This window comes from Gopherus flavomarginatus, chromosome 4 (genome assembly GCF_025201925.1).
Source record: "Gopherus flavomarginatus isolate rGopFla2 chromosome 4, rGopFla2.mat.asm, whole genome shotgun sequence".
Classification (NCBI taxonomy): domain Eukaryota; kingdom Metazoa; phylum Chordata; order Testudines; family Testudinidae; genus Gopherus; species Gopherus flavomarginatus.
Window position 1 is genome coordinate 102327518 of NC_066620.1, and position 22087 is coordinate 102349604.

Sequence of the window (22087 nt, forward strand, 5' to 3'; positions counted from 1 at the left end):
CACTCACTAGCCAACTTTCACTTTTTTCCTTTAAAGACAAAATGAGTGAAGTAATGTCTTTTATTGGACCAACTTGTGCTGGTGAAGGAGATAAGCTTTAGAACTACACACAGCACTTCTTCAGATGTACGTGCAGAGCAGCTCATATTTTTTAACAACAGAAGTTGGCCCAGTAAAAGATATTACCTCACCCACTTTGTGTCTCTAATAAAACTTAGGACTAACACAGCTAGGACACCAGTGCAAACAAAAAAAATGGTGAAACTATTAAGGTTCCACAGAGAAACTTACATGAGGTTAAGAAACACAAGAGCACATATTCCAAAACAATAGACTTAGCCATTTCAACAGATATACAATTTTCTTTCCATGTTTTTCTTGTGAAATGTGTAGTTTAAATTATTATATCAACAAATGCATAACATAAAAACAGATGAAATGCAGCCTGGCCAAGTTATAACTGTTATATATCCTAACACTTATCTTAACTTGCATCCTGAAGCTCAATCCTGCAATGAAATTTGAGTGGGTGGATACCTGCCCCCGACTGCAGTGTCATCTGGGTGTAACGGTCTACACAAATTGATCTGATTGTAGGACTGGGGCTGTAATGCTCTATTATTGCAGGATTGTGGGGACCAGGGGTGAGCTTGGTGTGCTTGTGTGATGCTCTTGCATTCAACTATATGGAAAGATTTGGGGGGGTGGGCGTTAAACATTTAACATCACTATCACATCATCACTAAACGTTATCACATTAAGCTCTTTAACACAGGAGCATCTTCCTCACATTCATTTAGTCTCTTCTGTAGATATGCACTATAAAGAGGTATAATGCGTTGATAGAGTATATGGATTCTTGCCACTTTGAACAATTAATCCCTCCAGCACATGAGCTCGTGCAGAGGAGGAGGGTGGGAGGGGGAGAGAAGAGAGACACGGCCAATTTCACTCTGCATTGTACCAAGAGGTTGTTTCAATGTTTGCATTACATCATGAGATGCATTTTGTGGGAATTACTGACAAAATGAACATAATGGAATCCATTTTAAATATTTCCCCACAGAGTCCGCAACAAAGAGCACTGTTTCTATTAAAAAGATAAGTTTGTTTTAAATCGCTAAATCAGTTCAACAGTATGTTCTAACAAAAGCACTGTAAGTGGCTACGAAGTAATGCTGCTTTCAAATTAAAGAAAAAGAGCCTAGTCAAAGCTAAATCCAGTATGCAGCTTTTTGCCAATAATGTTAATGTATCTGAATATAGACTGATAGAACCAAATTGCTACCTTCTTCCCCCTGTGGTTAGAAAGTACTTTGATAATGCTGTAACCATTCTACCCAGGATTCCGGTTTGCTGACTCCTCCAAAAGTATATTTCAGTAGTCTGACACATCTCTGTACAAAATACAAATGTTTCTATAAATATATATTTTATTACTCATGAAACATCAAAGATGCCTGTCTTCCTGGTCTGTCAACAAGTAGTAATTCCCCCTAAGACTAAACTACAGGGAACCAATTAAAAAAGTGAAGACTAATAACTAAGATTTCCTCTATATTAATCTTTCTAAGTTTAGGATTTATCACAGTCTAATCCTAATGTAAATTGGTAAAGTTTGAGGTAATGGTGAAAGGGCTAAAAGTACAACTTTGGGGCATCTGTAGCTATTTTTCAGTACTTTGAAAACATCAAGAATCTGCTAGTTTGGTGAACATATCCTTTTAAAAGACTAAAAATAGTGACTTTCAGACTAATCTATCTTGAAAGAGATAACACATTTTTAAAAGATAGCATTCAATCAATACTTTTCTTTAATCCTTCCATGCCCTTCAAGTTGCTTTATAAGAAATATGGCTATTTCTCAGAAGAAAAAGTAAAAATCAATAAAACAGGAAAAAAACAGTATACTATTTGACTAAATATGCAAGCTAAACTTCTGAGAAAGTTTTCAAAAAAATCAATCAGAGCAAGTTTTGCAGATCAAAAGCTGAACTACATGAAAGGGAATCACTGTTGACTTTTTGGTACAAAGTAAGACCTTAGATTAACATAACTGAAAGATCAGAGACAAATATTTCTCCTACTTTTTAAGTGTGTTTATAGAATAAAGTTGACAACACTATGTAAATAGTCCATTCTTTCTGTTGTTTATGTGGGCTTTTCCACCAAGCAACATGAGAAATACAAACATAAAAAGGGAAACATGATTACAAAATCACAGGTATTGGCAGGGGGAAGATGTAGAACCTACACTTATTTTTTGAGCTGACAAGACTTCAAGATAACTGATTTTAAGGGACTCAGTCATGTGATGGTAATTGCCTCCAACAAAATAATTGGTTTGGAGCAGAAATTTCAAAAGATGCAGCTAACATACTTGAAAATCATTCCTGACCAATAGCAAAGAACAAGCTTGCTATTTATTTATAGTGGTTTAAAAGGACCCTGTCAAGTAGATTAACCCCCAAATTTGTGAGTTTTAAACTGCAGGTTTAGAATATCTGTGTTTTTTAATCCACTCTATCTAGGATCTTGTGTGGCACTCACTGTTATACCTAAGCAACTTTGAATCAAATACTGGGAATTGATAAGAGCCTTGGCTTACCTAGAAGCAGGAGCACACAGATCTAAGCTTATTTCAAGCTGCCAAGGAGGGTAAACACAGAAAAATAAATGATACTAATTTTAAAAGATACTTTGAAGCAAATATTTTTATACGCACCTTTTACCAGTAGGTATGCCCATGCTGAAGTCATACATAAAGTATGCTGGTGCATGCAATCCTGAGTGTTCTGTACCAACAAGTGCTCTCACTCCATTTAACATTTACACTTGACATAATACTGGAGCACCAAACCAAGGAACAGTTCTAGCAGGATAGATTGCTTTTACAATTAGTGACAAGGAATACTGCTATCATCAATCGTTTCAGGTGTCATCTAGAAAGTGTAAAAGTCAGGTACAGCTTCACCTACCCTAACCAGAAACTAGAGAAGAAAAGGATTTACCTAATGATGCAGGTTTTTCTTTTTGGCTATCAGAGAAGGAGTAAAAATAATCCTTGGGATTCAAGCTCTCAGGTTGGAAGAGGTCCCAACACATAAGCAGGCAGCGCCTGCCAGCCAGTACAGCACAAAAGGAGAAGACAAGGACTCAGGATTGGTTCCTGCTTTCTTTTACCACACAGACCACATCACTTAAGCCCAATTCGCTACTGTCCAGCACCTTGTATAGTAATTTATACCAGTCCATATTAACACTTGCATTCTGATTTGAGAGCAAGTGACTGGGGACTCAATTATGGTATTCTTGCATCTTACATACAGAATTACAAGCTTCTCATTTTGGACTCTATGTAAGTTTTACAGGAGAGTTTGGCCTTTTTTCTTTGAAGGATAAATATGATTACAATGAATGCTGTGTGCTTTATATCATAAATCCTTCCTCCCCCCCCATTTTTTTTTTCAGGCTAGCGAGATAAACCTGGCTTGCAGGGCAGTTTAGCAGCAGAAGGGGAGAATGTTGCTGAATGGCAGCAAATTAAAGTCACTGTTCACCATTTTTCCAGTGACGTCCAGCTTTAACCATTTGAAGTCTAGATTGAGAAGGTGCAGTACAAGGAGAAGGGGGTCACATGATTTGCTCAATGACAGACACAATAAGTCAGCGTGTCAGTCTTGGCTTCTGGTTCTTCGCTCTAACCAGAATTCTTCATTTCCTCTAAAATGCTTGATTTTCATTGGAAGTCTCAAGTTAGCTGGGGGAAAAGAGCATTAGTTTGGGAAAAGTTAGGACTGATTTGAAATTTTCATCATCCACAAGTGCTTAAAAAAAAATCACAGTAGACATTAGGTATTTTTCACTATGATTAGCTGCTTCACATTTGATTGTTTTTACACAAGCTGGTCTGGGCTTCCCCATTTTATAATTTGTCTGTACAGTTATTTAATAATTGTCTACTATTTATTATTCATTATGTGCATCACTTCTGCATACAAAAGGAACTGTTTCTTAATGAAGGTGCTACACTTGGTTAAGCACACCTAGTTCTCTCTAATTGTTTGAGAGCTAGGAATACTTTAACTTATTTGAGGGGGAAGCAAGCAACAATAAAAAACCTTTTGGTCCAATGCTAAAAGGAAAAAAAAAAAAAAGTCTTCCATTTTCCTCAGTTTTAAACAGTTCAACCCATGTGAGTTTTCCAGGTCTGATTAAAGGAGTATTAGTTCACAGATGACTGGGATACTGAACTCTGATTGGACACCATCCAGATAGAACTCTATGGAAACTATTGTGTTCTTAAAGAACAAAATATTCTAGCAGCTAATATTCTTCTCAGATCTTAAAATAGCTTACTTAACTTGTGACTTAGTACCATCATGTCATAGTATTTCAGATGTATCAGCTTTTGTAATGAGCTGTAGGTTTGGGCAGCATTTCAGATAGCCAGACCAATTAACCTGCTGTCTCTCTTCACTCTCCTTTGTCCAGGGAGCAGAACAGCTACCACCTCCTACCCGTCAATCTTCTGCCTTACTTCCTCTGTGCAAGTTCATAAGTCCAGCTGTCCAGCAGCCACATGCAGCTCAAAGAGACAAAGCAGAATCCCACCAGTATGTCCCAATATAATAAAACCCACTTGTATAAAGTTTCTTACAGCATGAGGTGACTAGGATGGTGGGCCTACCCCTTCCTTCCCTGAGGATTACCCATGACTTCTCTCCTCCTTCTCTGCTCTGGATAGACAAAGGAGAAGGGATACTCTTTTTGGAAGTCATCATTCCACACATTGTTAATTAGAATTATTGTTTATTATTATTATTATTGGCAAGTAAGATGACATGGCCCTTACCCAACAGGCTTAAGGGCCTAAATAGACAAAAAAAATTTTTAAAAAAGTCTAGACAGACAACATAAAGATGGAGGATATGGGATGAGGTGCAATTTACTAGAACATAGGAATTGCTAAACAGCAGTGGTCTCCAACCTTTTTATACCCAAGATCACTTTTTGAATCTAAGGGCAACAGAGGATCTATCCTGCCCCCTCCCCAAGTCCCCGCCCGTTCCTCAAAGCCCCACTGCACTCACTCCATCCCCCTCTGTGTTGCTTGCTCTCCTTCCCCGACTCACTTTCTCCAGGCTGGGGCCGGGGGGGTTGGAGTACAGGCTCTGGGCTGGGGCCGAGGGGTTTGCAGTGTGGGAGGGGGTTCTGGGCTAAGTCTGGGGTAGGGGATTAGGGTGCAGGAGGAAGTGAGGGGTACAAGCTCTAGGAGGGAGTTTGGATGAAGTAGGGGGCAGAGTTGGGGTGCAGGAGGGGGATCAGGGATGGGACAGGGCTGCACAAAGGGGCTTGGGGTGCTGGCTCTGGGAGGGGACTTAGAGATGGGGGTTGGGGTGCGGCCTCCCGTCGGGCAGCACTTACCTCTGGCAGCTCATGCAGCGAGGCTAAAACAGGCTCCCTGCCTACCCTGGTCCCACACTGCTCCCAGAAGAGGCCAATGTGCCCCTGCAGCCCCTAGGGGTGGGGAGTAGGCAGGGGGCACGTGGCTCTGTGTGCTGCCCTTCTCTACAAGTACCACCCCCGCAGCTCTCCCAGCCTATGGGACCTGCAGGAGCAGTGCTTGCAGGCAGGAGCAGCGCACGAGGGAGACCCCCTTCCCCCTGGGCTGCGGGGCTGTGCTGGCCACTTCCAGGAGCCACGTGGGGCCAGGGCAGGCATGGAGTCTGCCTTAGCAGTAGCCACACTACACCTCCAGAGATTGTGATCGACTGGGAGATCCTCCAGTTGGTGACCACTGCTATACAGGATGAGACCCATGGTCCATCCATCTGTGATAGTGACCAGCTTCAGAGTAAGGTGTAAGAACTCCACAGGTAGGCAGACATGGGATAATCTCCCCCCCACGAAGATGTTATGCTAACCCCTAATAGTTTGAGATTGTTTTAAATCTGGAAGTATGAGGTTTAAAATCCCTTCAAATCTCTTGTTACCATTAACTATTATAACTGGATTTTATCATCATCCATGTCCTTTCAATACTTCTCTGAATCACTGTTTTCATGGGAGAATAGGCTGACACAGAATGGGGCCAGTAGCAGCATTAGGGAAAAACTATATAGAGCAGGAGCATAACATGGAGGCAGTCTTTGAGCACTAATATATACTCCATGCAAAAAAATCTGCCAGTGCATTTCTTTGAAACTGAGCACATGCTGCCTTTGCGGAGACCATCTTACTTCAGTTAATAAACAAAGGATGGAAGAAACACACAGAAAGAAACAGACTGAATGCAAACTAGCATCAGGGCCGGCTTTAGGCCAATTCCACCAATTCCCTCAAATCAGGCGCCACGCCTAAGAGGGCCCCGCACCCAATGAGAATCTCTTCCCTGGCTAGAGGCACCTTTTTAATTTTTACTCACCTGGCAGCGCTCCGGGTCTTCGGCAGCACTTCGGCAGTGGGTCCTTCGCTTGCTCTGGGTCTTCGGCAGCACTTCGGTGCCTAAGTGCCGCCGAAGACTCGGAGCACCGCCAGGTGAGTACAAGCCGAATGTGGTTTTTTACATTTTTTAATAGTCATCCCTGCCTAGGCCCTGTCGAAACTATTCGAATTGGGCCCCACACTTCCTAAAGCCAGCCCTGACTAGCATCAATATGAAGGAGTACAGAGACAAACTACGGGCGGGCAATCTCACATCACTACCCATCAACATGTAAGGACCATTTCTACTTTGTTCTCTCCCCACAATGTTTAACTGTTGTTTCATATAACTATACAACTGCTATAGGCATCTGTAAATTCATACACAATTGAAAATCTGAAAAGGGGTCAGAGTGGCCCAGCTTTCCAATGTATTTATATATCATCCATAGGGGCTTTTTGATTTTATTTTTAGTATATATTTTTTAGCATATATGCTACATAGCGAGAAGTTGCTATGCATTCTCAAGGTCTGCATGGTGCTGTGCAAAAATCAACAGGCCAACCTACACCATTAGGACTACAGCTATGGAGTAATCATCTCTGGTAGAAACTGGGGGAAACACTACACTATATGAGTGGTGAGAAGGATGACACCATTACTGTCATTCAGGGAGATTTTAATGTATAGACCAGCATTTTTGTGCGTGATTATGCTTGTATGATGCAAACCATCTATCTGTCAGAAGGTGGTGGCTTGCTACTTGTAGAATTCTAGATTTAAATTTCCGAGTCTTATTATGAATAACAAAATTTATAATGTGATTGTGGAAGTGTGAAAATAATATTGCTATTTTGCAAGTATGTAATCCCCCTGTTCTCGCCTGTGTCTTGTCCCTGCCTATTTGCAGAGCACAGTGAAACTGCAGTTTACTTTGGTACATTAGTGTACAACAAACAAACCATCAGTGGGGAGGGTTCCTAGTGAGGGGAACCAATGCTTCCCAAAAGGTCTCTTAATTTTGTTGCCTTTTTATGCTGGGAAGTTGAACTCCTTCCATCCATCTTTTTAGAAATTCTACTTCCAGGACACTGAAGAAAACTGCAAGGTCTGTCAGCAAATTGACTGGAGAAACATACTAAAGGCTGCAGCTATTAGATTACTGGTAAATGGGTTTTTTGCACAAAGGTATTTCCAGAGGTCATGTTTGGCAGAGATCTCAAAAACAGAGAGTCTGGGAACCTTTCAGTTAGGGATCAGAGCCAAATGCTATGTGATTTAACACTAATTATGAACAAGCCATCTGAAGCAATCATGACGACTAGAACCATCAAAAACTGCAGTTTCAGTCTATCTGAAACTATTAGCAAATTTAAATGCAAATTTGCCAAATAGTTCTTATAAAAATAAAATCGGGGTGTGGGAGGAAGGGTTTGGAACAGGACTTAGGCACTACTCATAGAACAGCTAGTAGAGGAGGTAGTGGTGGTGGCAGTAGCAGCAGGTGCCCTAATTACCACTATAGAGTCACTCTCACTTTCTCTCTCTGGCCCAGTGACTATTTCAGTATTTTGTACACAGTGGAACAGCTTCAACAGGAGAGAGATCAATGGAGATCCACACCAGAATATCCCATAGCCCAGCAGTTAGGTCACTTTCCCAAGGAATGGAAGAACTAAATTCACATTCCTTCTCCACATCAGGGGGATTTGATCCCCCAGTTTCAAGTGAGCACCCTACGCATTGGGCTAGAAGTTCTAAGTACAGCACTGGCCCCTCCTCTTCCAGCCACTTGAATCTAGCCTTCATTTCCTTTGCTTATATATGAAAATGTGCCCAGAAACTAAACAAACCAGTTCATTTCAGATTGACTAAAATGTTTCAGTTGATCTCAAATGAAATTTGTCAATTTTTTTTTTTGGAATTTTCAGATTCAGTTTGACCCATATTGTTTTTTTTTTGCGGGGGGGGGGGTGAGGTTTGTTTGTTTGTTTTTTTGAGGGGGAGGGGAACCAAAAAAGTCAGTCATTCGCCCAGCAACTCGCCAACACCACACTGGATAAAATACCGTATGACTGCATACATCAATCATCCAAAAATTGTGTGCAACAGTTTCTTAATCTACATCTGCTAGTGTACAATTCACAAACTGAAAAAGGGCTACAATAACTGAAAAAAAAAATGTTGCAAATAATTTCCCAGCTCCAATAACTACAACAAAACACTATTCATGAACCAGACCTGCTGTTCTTCATACTTGAGAGAAAAACTTACATAGTGGGTGAATTCTGCTGCCATGGTCTATACTAAAAATGAAATGTGCGCCACAAGTTTATTGAGTGACATTTCAGCAAATATAAGATTTGCTTCCATAACACATAACAAATGCTTATTCCCTTTTGCAAGCTAAAACACAAACCTTTCCTGTCCACTTCCTTGTACTGACATAGTTCATTGTTTGAGATGCATCTGTTGTAACTGAAATATAAAAGCTTTATTGTAGAAAATTTGATATAAACAGTTCATGGTAGATTCCTTTTTAATATGCAGTCTATCTACTACTCATTGTTACATACACAAACTTCCTAAGAAATATTTCACATACACAGTAAGCACACTCATAAAGCTACAGTATCTCTAGCTTTTCTCTGGTTTAAAGCAAACAGTGGCATTTATAGGGTTATTTGTTGATTGTAAAGGGCTTGACATAGCAGGCAATAGAGGAGCAAACATCAGAAGCCCTCAAGTCAAGGATCAAGCTCCAGTAAACTAATTACAGGAAACTCATTTCTCACTTGTCTGCTTCTGTACCTTGTGCAGTTTAACTAGTGGGAGTCATACTAAAATGACATTCTTAGATAAGCAAAGTTCTAAAATTTCAGTTAGCACCTTACTGATACAATGGTCAAACCAGTACCCCTTACCATCACACAAAAGGCTTGGTTAACTAACAATTAAGACAGAAATCCTATATAAAATAGGGACGGTTCCAAGAATATTACTTGGGAAAAATGCAACATTAAAAAGTCTGGAAGTAAATCAGTAAAGAAAATTCACAAGAACATTCTATTTCCCTTATAGTTCATACATTCAAATAACAATGATATTTTAACATGAAAACACACACACGCAAACAACCTTAATTCTGATGTATAAGCCTTACTCTTACCTCCAATGTCTTATTGGTGTATCAGATTAGAGGTATAAATAAGATGTATATCTTTGACTGCATACATTCTAAGTAAATATAATTAGAGATGTATATGACAAAAGACTATATAAGGTGTTGCGGGTCAACATTAAAAGTGTTATCGACATATGTACATTTTTTCATAATTCAGTGTTGTTATAAGATGTATGTATGTACTATAAGGATAGTGAAATATTTGTGAAAATTTAAGTATAGGGGCTTCTTTTATTCATTGTAGCAATGTTTACTTATGCTAACAAAGTTTTTTTATGGGAATTAATTTTTTTTAAACATACATGGAAGAAAATGAAATTACTAAAATGAATGTTTTAAAAGTTTGTCTAATTGTTTAATCTTATATAGGTGATATTAAAATACAGACTTACAACAGATTGGTTAGCAAAAATTACAGTATTTTAGAGAACTGCATAGGCGTCAATCCTATCAAAATACATGGGTATGTTGTGCAGAACTTCATAGGTTTAACTGATTGCATCTTCCAGTGTTGCCACATACAAAGTCACTAGCAACTCCGTAATCAGATGCAAACACCTTAGGATCTGCTAGTCCAACCCAGATAAAACCTACGTTGTTCATAATTATTCAGTTTTTCTGGACTTCTCAGGGTTGTTTCTAGTATATGATGGAGTGCCATGACAATTAACAAAAACTGCAGTGACCATCTGCTGCACTGTTTTGGATAGTGATGCCTTAGCATTTTACCAGCAGTTTCCCAGTACTGATTGATTGTTTTAGAGACCATTCTGCAAGCATTTGCACCCTTGATATGAGGGGGGAATTGGCCCTTTTGAAAGATTATGAAGGAATGGAAAGCCAGGAGGAGATAGTTATATGTGTACATTAAGGAGATAGCTACATGGAAAGCCCTGTCAAGAACTCTATCCAAGAGATGGCTCAAGTGAAACAAAATCTACTGTGCTGAATCTGGAACTGGCCATGCAGAGAGAGGCGTATGCCCAGTGGTCATGAGAGAATCCTATGTGAAAAATCAGTTTCTAAATGGTTTAGCAGGGGAACTTTTTAACTTGCTGGTGAAGGAAAATAACATAATGGATAAACCTATGGAACACATTATATGCAAAGTTCAAAATCTGGAAGGAGAAACTGGGGTTTCCTTAAAGGTATCAGTAGTTAATTCTTAGCTTCAGGGAGCCTCCTTTATACCAGAAGCAGCACTTCATGAAATGGGTCAGGAGAGAGATACTGTTTCCCGAGTGGGTCCCAGGCTATATGACATTTGCCAGTAATGTCACAAAGGCCATTGGAGACTGAATTGCCCAAGCAGAGGGAAGCAACACCAAGGAAGCAGAAGTTGCTAATGCACAATGGACTCAGGAGCTAAAATGTCTGATTCATGTGAACATCTACAGGAACGAAATGTGCATATAGGAGTTAAATTGGTGACTATTACTAATCAGCCACCACAGAAAACAAGAGACATCCAGCTCCCTCCTAATTTGGAATCTCTGCACACTAAATGGATTTTTGTTGTGGTGACCAATATTTCTAGTGCTGTTGTATTGGGAGTGGATTTCATTTGACAGCATCACAAGAACTCCTAGGCTTAACAGAACACAGTTGCCCCTGGATCATATTCAGATATCCCTGCTGGATGTGGGAGTGGTAGGAGTGGGAAGGATTCTAAAGTTTTTTTTAAAAGACAATTTTAAACTTGGAGGAAACAAATGTCAGTTTTCAAGGAGTTGTATCATCTTCCTATGACATATAGTCAGCAAGAATGGGTTGGAGCTCTATCTCCAGAAACTGAACGTTATAAAGGACTGGAAGGTTCCTATAAATCTGGAGAAGGTACAGCAGTTTGCAAGGCTCTGTAGTTTCTACAGAAGATTTGTAAAAAATTATAGCAGCTAACTAGGAGCAACTTTGTCTGGATGAAGGAACACCAAAAAGCATTTGAATCACTAAAGGAAAGACTTCTAAACCATGCTCTTCTTAAATGTGCAGATTCATCCTATCCATTCATGGTAACCTGTGATGCCTCAAAAGGTCGCGGTCAAATTTGCACTTGAACAAACTGATGAGATTGGCAGGTGCTGACAAGTGGCTTTTTGGAGGTCACAAGATAAATGAGAGAAAAACCAAGTATTTAGCAATGCATTTCAGTTGTGTAGCTATTGTAGAGATCCTGAAGGCCCATCACCCCAATTTATTAGGTATAGAATTCACAGTGTACACAGACCACTGTGCCCTGCAGTGGCTGCTTATGAATTGTTTGAATATTCACCGTTTTCCAGACCCCTGGGATGCAAACTGTCGTTGAGCATGCTCTCAGCCAGGTGAGGGCAGTGAGAATAGACTCAGCCTGGTCTCACGAGGTCTCCTGACAAAAACAGTTTAAGGACCCTGAGTTATGTTCAGTATGCCACAGGATCTTCCAAAGGAGATCTAAACTGGGAAGGTTCAACACAGTTCAGGAACAACTGTCTATTGACCCAGATACTAACTTGCCAGTGCATGAAGGTAACAGAATTATTATGCCATCAAGCTTACAGAGAACAGTGCTGGAGTGTTTTCATGATAATGAAGCAACAAACCACCTGAGAGATGGAAAGACCCTGAACTGAGTATCTACCAGATTTGTTTGGCTGGACATAGTTGCAGATGGTAAGCACAGGGTATTTTCCTCTCTTAACCGCCAGGAAAGGAAAGGAAAGGAAAGGATCAGCAACAAGAGGCAGAACTCCTTTAGGTGAAATGCCCCAACCTAGTAAGCCTGGGAGTTGATACAGATTGATTTGAAAGTTTCACTACCAGAAACACCAGCTGGAAATTTGCTGGTAGGGTACCTTTTCAAAGTAGGTGCTGGCACAACCACTCAAGGATAAAATGACTGAGACAGTTATGGATGCATTGATAAAATATGTAGTGTTGCAGTTTAGTGCTCCAAACTGCATCTTCAGTGATGGGGGAAGGAATTTGAATCAGTTATTACAAGAGGTTTGTCAACAACTCCAAATAACCAAGGTGTGGACTAGTGTTGCCCGCCCTGTAAGTAACAGGGGATGAAAGAGAGTAACCTGCACCAGAGTCCTATTCAGTGAAGACTAATGAGACTGGGATATGAAGTCATCTTTTGTCATCTTTGCATATAACACCAGCCAGCACTCAACTATCCATTACTTGCCCCGTGAGATTATTTTTGAACTCCACAGACGTATGCTTTCTTGTGACTTCATCTTCAGGCAGAAAACTGGCAAGGCCCACTGAATCTACGCAGGTAGGTGACATAGTGGAGTCTTACAGCTGTGGCCTGAGGACTGCATTGCAGAAGGTGGAAGAACAGATGAGTCAGAAGTGAGCATGCCAGGAACAAGATGCCATGAAAAAGGAAAATGTTGTGCCCATCCAGGAAGGGGAGAAGGTGTGGCTACACAACCGGACAAACCAGCCTGGAAAAAAAACAAATCCCAAACCTACTCCTTTTCAGAGAGAGACTTTACACAGTGACTAAAAAAAACTAAACAACTTATCCTTGCTGATGCACAAAGCAAGAGCTCATCCCTCTGTAATCTATTAAGAACCGATGCATAGATTCATTGAAAGAAAGGAGAGGGCAAACACTGAGGATGCTCAACAACTATGACAGAGGATACAGAAGAAGATTTGGAGGTTCCCCAACAGTTTTCCATGGCTTGTCATAGAAGACCAGTTGTGAAGGAGGAATTGCTGGGGTGTTCTCAGGAACACAACACACTGCTGTCTTCAACAGACAGTCTGTCCAAACATATAGGCCTGACCTAAAGGACATAAACCCTACACTCACTGATAACCTATATCCATCTATGAATGATGTCTGAATATATGACGCCAGTGAGCAGACAAACACAGAAATCTATGCGGATGGCAGATTACCTGGATTTCTAGAAGCTATGTTTAAGTTCTTATTTAACTAGAGAGGGAGAGGAGGAGTTGTAATGATTAATGTAGACCACACCTCCACCAGTAAATGGTGCCACATTCTTAGGTGAGTGTTAAATTTTCTTGTGCATTATTTCGTATTAGTTTACAGTGAATGACTGTTTAACCCAGGGATCAGCAACCTTTGGCACGCGGTCTGCCAGGATAAGCACCTTGGCGGACCAGGCCAGTTTGTTTACCTGCCACGTCTGCAGGTTCGGCTGATCGCGGTTCCCATGGCAGCAGTTTGCTGCTCCAGGCCAACGGGGGCTGCGGGAAGGGCGGCCAACACATCCCTTGGCCCGCACTACTTCCCACAGCCCCCATTGGCCTGGGATGATGAACCATGATCGGCTGAACCTGCAGACACGGCAGGTAAAGTGGCCTGGCCAGCCAGGGTGCTTACCCTGGCGAGCTACGTGCCAAAGGTTGCTGATCCCTGGTTTAACCTGTCTTCAGCTGGCCAATATTTGATTAGTGCTATATTACATCCCACTGTATGAACACTAAACCAGCTAATCAGATATGGGGCAATTCAACACAGAGAGCAATATTCTCATGCCTATCTATCTTTCTGAGGTACTTATGTGGCCCCTCATTGCCTTAGTATCTGATCACTTCACAATTTTTGATGTATTTATTCTCAACACCCCTGTAAAGTAGGGAAGTATTATTATCCTCATTTTACAAACGACGAGTGAGGCAGAGAAGCTAAGTGAATTCCCCCAGGTCAGAAACAAAATCTGTAGCAGAGTAGGGAATTGAATCCTGGTCTCCCAAGTCCTAGGCCAGTCCCTAAACACTGGACCATTCTTCTTCTCCTCTCTCTAATTTGTTCATGTCTGTAGATATGGAACATATAAATTGGGAGAAGGGGGCAGGGCCAGCTCCAGGCACCAGCTTTCCAAGCTGGTGCTCGGGGCGGCAATCCGCAAGAGGCAGCAGTCCCTGTTTTGCCCTCAAGCAGTGCGCTGAATTGCCGCCGTGGGTGGCGGGGGCAGTCCATGTGCCCTTAGGGCGGAAGGCACGTTTCCACAGTGGCAGCAATTTGGTGGCAGCTTCTACGTTTAGCTGTCCACAGCGGCTTCAGCTAAACATAGTAGCTGCCGCTGAATTGCCACCGCCGCAGAAACACACCTGCTGCCCTAAAGGCACACGGACTGCCCCCCGCCTTCCACAGTGGCAATTCGGTGCACTGCTTGGGGCGGCAAAAACTGTAGAGCCGGCCCTGGATGGGGGGCAGAGAAAACAGGAAACACTGAAACATCTCATATGAGAGAAGGCCAGCTTTCATTAGTGGCAGCCAGGAGCCTTACAATGGTGATAAATTTGCTTGGGCAGCCAAACTTTGACATGATTTTCCACAGAGCCTCATGGCTGACAGAGTAAAAGGCTTTGGTCAGATCAATAAAGGCCATATACAGCTCCTGGTGCTGTTTTTAATATTTTTTCTGGATCTATCTGGCTGCGAAAATCATGTTGATTGTGCCTCGTGATGGTCTGAAGCCGCACTGGGACACTGGCAGTACTTCTCTGCAAGAGGGAGCAGGCAATTCAGTAAGATTCTAGCAAGAATCTTCCCAGCAATGGAGAGGAGGGCAATGCCTGGATAGTTGCCACAGTCGGCCCTTTCTCCCTTTTTGAAAATGGTCTTCTCCTTTGTTATGTAGACACACCCTCTATAAAAAACAGAATTACTTACTCTTAACTTCCTGATTTAGAGGGGTAACATCCTTGAAAGAAGACAAACAGCTTTCTGAAAACAAAATTGTTTAGACAACAGCTTATGAGAGTACAACAGTACATATAGCGCTTTGAATGGATCCCTCTATGAAGAAACAGAGTCCTGTGGCACCTTATAGACTAAACAGACGTATTGGAGCATAAGCTTTCGTGGGCAAATACTCACATCATCAGAGGAGCGTTTGAGGAGTGTATAACTTTGATAGAAGCCCAAAAGAGCAATAGCAGCCAACTGGTTTTGCAACAAGAAAGAAAGAAAGAAAACAAGGCATAGTAGAAAGCCGTGAGCAAAAGATAGACCTACTGTCTAGACATGAGGTGTGGCATCAAAGAGATCTCTATTAGCTTTCCAGGTTTAGAGGGAAAGTACACTGAAACTTCCTTTCCCTCTGTTCTTTCTGAGTCCCCTTAAATCCCTGTCCCTTTTTCCTTCTTGAAGGACAGTTTAAACAAAAAAACAAAACAAAAAAAAAACCCAACAAATTACAAACAAGCCCCATTTACTAGAATATTGGCCCACACTGAAGTGATGAATTAAAATGCATTATAGTAACAAAAAATAAAATTGTCTTTCAAAGAAGTAGTTTTCGTCCAAACTTGCACTCAAACTTTTCAATTGTTTCTCTATTCAAGTGCTACTTTACCCCAGTTTTTCTCTGGGAAGCAAAGGATTAGTGAATGACTAACACCTGCATACACAAATTGTAAATGAATTCACAATTCAGAAACGGTAATCTAATATTTCTACATGGAATTTAAGGTAATTTTATATCATAAAAACCCATTCATGCTTTACTAATGCTACTACACAGACAGCCATAAATATGTTTTTCTAATTTGCTTTAATACACCCAACAAGGTATGCAACAATAATCTGCTCCAAATAAAATTTCTAACAGAAGAAGAATACAAACATCAATTCTAAGTGTACTTAAAAAGTCATAATGCTTTTACTGCACAAGATATCTCATCCATAGGCTAGGCACACAAAAATGTGCATAGCTTTGTCCTGAAAGCAGTCATTAGAAGGGTTCCATGTAAAGCTGCACGTGTCTCAATCTTGGCATTTAAAATGTCCTTAGCAATACCTACCAAACCACATTGTAAATTAAACAAGAACTTAATAGGTTCTTTGTAGATAAACATATCTATTTTTCAAAGGAAAAGGAATTATTTATCTGCTGTTATTTATAAAAAAAAGTGTTGCATGATTTCTTTCAAATGTCGAAGTGACAACCGAGGTCTAGATCTCACTGTCTCAGTGTCAAAAAAAGATATTTTATAAATATTTAAAAATCCCAATTCTAAGCTGTATATTTCTTTTAAAAAAATCAATATGGAGAGTAGGGTAAAGCAACCTGAATTGCAAATTACTTTCATAACAAATTATTTTTAAAAGACTGAGGGAATACAGTAATTATGAAAGCGAGGATAAGAGTGCTACAGATCCCAGAGACAGGCACAAGCTTTGAAAGCTTCCGCCACAAAGGTCTGTCAAATTACCTCAATGCTGATCTGGAAAGCCCTTCTATTTCTAGTCCTAGGACTATTCTGAGAGGAGACCACTGAACATTCAAGATCATGTGATATATTTGCAATGACAAATTACCACTAGGAACCATGTTCAAAGTTTTTAAATGCATCTAAAAAACCAGTCGCTTGATTTTCAGAGAAGCTGAGCATTTGAAGTTCAATGGGAACTACACAAGTTGAGCTCCTGTTGAAATTTAGACTAAATACAGATCTGGGTGGCTAACTTAAGTCTCCCACATTTAAAAATATTAGTCTTAGGCAATAGTATTCCCATTATTCTTACTGCAGAAGACTAGTCACTCTCTCCAAAAAGTGAAAAATTATTAGGTCATTGGACAGCTCTAAATCTTTTCAAATATTATGCATTTAATTACCATCAAGAAATAAAGATTATAGAAGAGAGACTACTCACAAATAAGTGAAAAATAATCAATATTGAACAAATGTGTCTTGAGGAGTAAATGTGTTGAATTAGGCATAAATATAGGAAAGCTTTCCTAGTTCTCCTATAAGTCATATCTTTGAAAAGCCAATTCTTTCTCTTTTTAAAAAGAATTGAAGTTTTTCATAGGCTGAAGTCACAAAAGATTTGAAGGTTTCTTGCCTGCAATATTTAGTCAGAGAAAATGAGAATACTAATGAGAATACTAACCTTCATTCCTGGAGATGGTTTCTGAACTCCCTGGTGTTTTATCTGGCATCTCAGCTGAGACCAGCTTAGTGAAACCTGAGGGACAAAGAAAGCAAAGTATTCTAAAGCAAAGCCAGTACATTCCAGCTGAAGGACACCTTTCCTTCCACAGGTTAGGGATACAATTTCAGCCCCTAGATCACACTCACACTCCAAAAGAAAATGCCATTCATTTCAACAAGTGTTGTTCAACAGGTAATATGAATCTCAGATTAATAAATGTAGTGCTAAAGCTTTATAAACACAGTTGGATGTAGCAATGAACCTGACAGATAGGTGCAATAACTTTAGAGGATCACAGCAAAGTAGAAATGGTTTTGGATGGTTTTGGTTTTTGTCTCAGTGTCGTAATTTTTTTTTAAAGTGAATTCTCAATCAAAAGTCTCTGTAGCAACCATTCAATAGAAGGGTTATTCATAGCCACATGTCAGACAAAGTAGTAACAATTGTTACTATGAGGGTAACATCAAAGTAGATGTCTTAAGCTTTTTTAAAAAACAACAGTTTTACTTAAGTCTGAAAAATAGTATTTGCTTATTTAAAATATTATTGTATTGGTTAGTGATCTTAATCTTAAAATAGAATAATAGAATTTAGAGAGAAAAGATCTTTTAGGTCACTACTCTCCCTGCCACTTCAGGGCCTGTTGTGATAATTATGACATTTACCCTCAACTATGAAAAGTTCACAAGATGTCACAATAACCTATAGCAACCAGTGGGAAAATGGTGCAAAGAAGAGAGAAACTGAATTAGTCCAAACAAAGAAAGTCTACTGATACAACTTAAGGGCTGTGTTAAGATTATGCTCAGTAAACACGTAAAATGCAGAACTAAAATCAGTGAATGAAAATTGGTGTGTTGAAAAGTTGGTAGACAAAATAATGAGGGGATAGGCTACTCCACTAGGGTGACCAGATGTCCCAATTTTATAGGGACAGTCTCGACATGTGGGGTTTTGTCTTATATAGGCACCTATTACCCCCCAGCCCTGTCCTGATTTTTCACACTTGCTATCTGGTCACCCTACACTCCACCCACCATTCCTTTTCTGGGTCCTTAAAGGGAGAGACTTTGGAGAGGAAGTTTGGCTACTGGAGCAAGGTTCACCATTATGATTGCCATTCCCACCATTTCCCTGGACACTGGGCCTTTATCATTTTGATCCTGAAAGATGACGTGATCAGATTAGGCCAGAAAGAGGGACCCAGACAACATCACCACCTCTACCACCTCCAGCTGAATCCCAAACCACCACCTGGGATGAAACAGGATCAGACTTTAACAGCAGCAGCAACAGCGGAAGCCAATCCCAGTTAACTTCTTCTCTCTTCCCCCAAATGACAGTTATTACCATTTAACAGATTGTTAAACAAGGTGGTTTTTCCTTCTAAAACCTGTCTCTAGCTAAATGGAAAGGAAATAAGGGATGATGTTAAAATGAAAGCCTTATTCAATACTTTATATTCAATACTTTATATTTCAAATGCTTTAATGGTTTTCCTTATCTTTAATAAAAGGTTAAAAGGATTTTTAATGATGTGTTCACCATGGTATCAAGCAGGCCCCAGCCCATGTTTATTGCTGGGCATTTTCTGGATTATGTTAACACCTTTGGGGAATAAGACCTTCATAACAGTACACAGTATTTATTAGTGTATTGTCCAGCCTATTTCCGGCTGTTTCCCTTCAACAGGGCTTTCAATAACTTCCCTTGGGAGAATATTCCACAGCCTAATGGAACCAAATGTCAGGAGATATTTCCTGAAATTCATCCTGACTTTTCCCTCTCAGTGGCATCCCACTACTCCTGGCCTGTTTGCACCAGCCTTATACTTTGACTTTCCTCTGATTTAAACCCTTCACACATCTGTAGATCACTACCACCGTTTCCACACACTATACCTTATATCATCTCTTAGCATACCCCACACATTTATTTCTTTCAATCTTTTTCTTCAATAGCCATTTCATCCAATTTAATAAGACAGATGGATATTTTAAACCAAAGTGATTTAAAATATCCATTTTAATCATGATTTAAAAATCAGCAAGCAGGAAACCTTGCTTTAAAAATAACTGATTTTAATCTTGTTTTGCATTTGTACTTTTTTTTGTCTTGGTTATTTTCCTAAAGAAAGAGGTTGATTCTCATTGGTTAGTAACTTTTAAAATATGTTGATATCACAAGTAAGTGTAGTCTTTACACTATAGTTTGTACTTATTTTGCTAACCAGGAGGATACACTATGTCTGTCTATCTACATTTGTTTAAGCAATTGCATACATTTATTCAGATTCTTAATTTTTACATTTTTATTATGTTATAAAATGGCAGATGATGCATTTCTTATTTACTATAGTTTTGTTTTGTTTTTTACACTTTGTGACAAGGTACATTTGGATGGACATTGGAATTCAATTAAAATGCATAAAAACAGCATTTAAAAAATGTTTATCTTCATTAGTTAAATAAGGCTACCTTAAATACTCTGGATACATATTTTTTCTTAAGTTTATCAGTACGTTTGTATTTCAAACTAACTGATTTATTAAACAAAGAAAGTATCTGTAGTTAAGAAACAATCAGTTCAATTCACTATCACCATATCCGTCAAGATTTTAGAACTGGTAGGTGTCATTCTCTCATGTCTAGTTTTTATTTATAGATTGGAAAACAAAAACAAGCCTTCCTGTTTTTTCAACTCCCAATCTGTTTCTCAACTTGAATGAGATTCACAACAAGATTTTGTCACTGGTTTATGCTAATGGATCATCTTTTGTATTGGCTTATAGCTAGTGTGTGTCAAACATTTTTCAAATGTTTGACACAAACTCTACCTTTAAGCCTCTGCAAATTTTAAGATTTTCCCATTACTGGTTAAAAATACATTCCTTATTATTAGTTAAGCTCTGACAGCAGGTGTATAAAAGAGAGGAAGACAGCTCTCTGCCCCAAGGAGCCTGCATTCCAACCTGAGAAACAGAGAGAACTCATTGGGGAATGGAACATGTCTGGTGATGGTTTATGAAGTGCAATGCAGTTTATGGCACTAGACATTTTTATGTTAAGTAATAGCAGCCCAGTTTATGTCATTAGAAGCTTAAAAGGCATACAAAAAAATTGCTCAACTTCTCTGTTCATAACAGCTTCCTCACACAAGGAAGTTGGTTTACTTGTATGGATATGCCCTGGAATTCAGAGGATGGTCTACAAGGTCACCAAATATAGCATTCTGGAAGACTTCTACATCTTAACTTTGGTATAAGGTGACTTAGGGAATAGAGTGTGTGTCCAAATAAGGAGCTTCAGATTTTTTAAACCATTATGCCCATATCTGATTCAAAGGGTTTGTTCAAATCCCTATTGCCAGCCCTAGCACAAAAATAAACATTTCAGCACTGACCTTTATCAAATGATCTGTATATATAAAATGCAACAATACAATGTATTTCTGATTTCTCAGGCATATTTATTTATATTTATACCAGACATGGCTGTCCAGTGCTATGGCTGCATTCACAATTTTAAAGATACATGCAAAGCTTATAAATGATAAGCATGGTCTTACAAGTTTCAGGGTGGAATTCAACATAAGAATATAGGAGATAAATCCTACACTGTCTTTACACAGGCAAAATTCCCACTGACTTCAGAGAGAGTTTTGCCTGATTATGATCTGCAAGATTTGATACCTAGCAGGTAAATTTCATCCTAGCAGGTAGTAAAAGACTACTACTTATTATGAAGTAGTTAATTGTAATTTCTGAATTTTCCAACACCCTGCATTCACTGATGATGATTTTATACATGAGTTGAAAATTACCATCCATCTGGCTATATAGAGGGCAGTTGTACAACCTACCACACCATTTAAACAAGTATGGTCTTGACACATGATTTAAGAAAAGTTCTCTAGAAATCCTTTAAAAATTCAAGTCTATAATAAAATAGAAACAAGTTGTAGCCACTCTCCAGCAGTGATTAATTTTTCATCTCCACCTGCTTTTCAAACAGATTACTAAAAATGAATTACATATGCTTATCATCATGAAACAGTTGGCTGGAATAAATACACAGTCTTGGCAAGCTCACTGCCATCACTTTGGATTCAATGATGCATATTGTTTGTGAATATTTAGCTAGTATACAACTCAAATGCTGTTTATTCAGTAAGGCCTATAGGTACTAATCAATTACCTTATATGTTTGACTGAAAGAATTAAATACTGCATTTACTTATGTTGTTATATCACCCCTTTTAGATTTCCAGAGAATTGTTTCTATAACCCCTAGGTTTTTTTAAAAAACAGGTTTCATATTACAAATGCAGACTTTACAACTTTTTAAAAGTAAAGAATAAAACATGGATATGAGTGTCTCTTAATTTTGAGCATCATGGAATTAAACATTTAAGTGGTATTAATCACTAAAATACCAGTGACCATGAAATAAAATTCCTAATCTCCTTCACAAATCTATGTTTTTTTTTAAAGGGGAACTTTTTCCTGGGGCTAAATAGGAGCAAGAAAACATTTACACATAAAACTATTTTCTTGGTCACT

General features: G+C 39.3%; 1 protein-coding gene across 1 annotated transcript in view; it reads right to left on the reverse strand.

Annotated features, from left to right (window-relative positions):
• PLEKHG1 (pleckstrin homology and RhoGEF domain containing G1) overlaps window positions 1-22087 on the reverse strand; it is a 224319-nt gene that overhangs the window by 143450 nt on the left and 58782 nt on the right. Inside the window, exon 2 of the mRNA XM_050949995.1 lies at window positions 17485-17559. Coding sequence (XP_050805952.1) covers window positions 17485-17533 — 49 coding nt within the window. The 5' untranslated portion in view covers window positions 17534-17559. The remainder of the gene's footprint in view (window positions 1-17484; window positions 17560-22087) is intronic.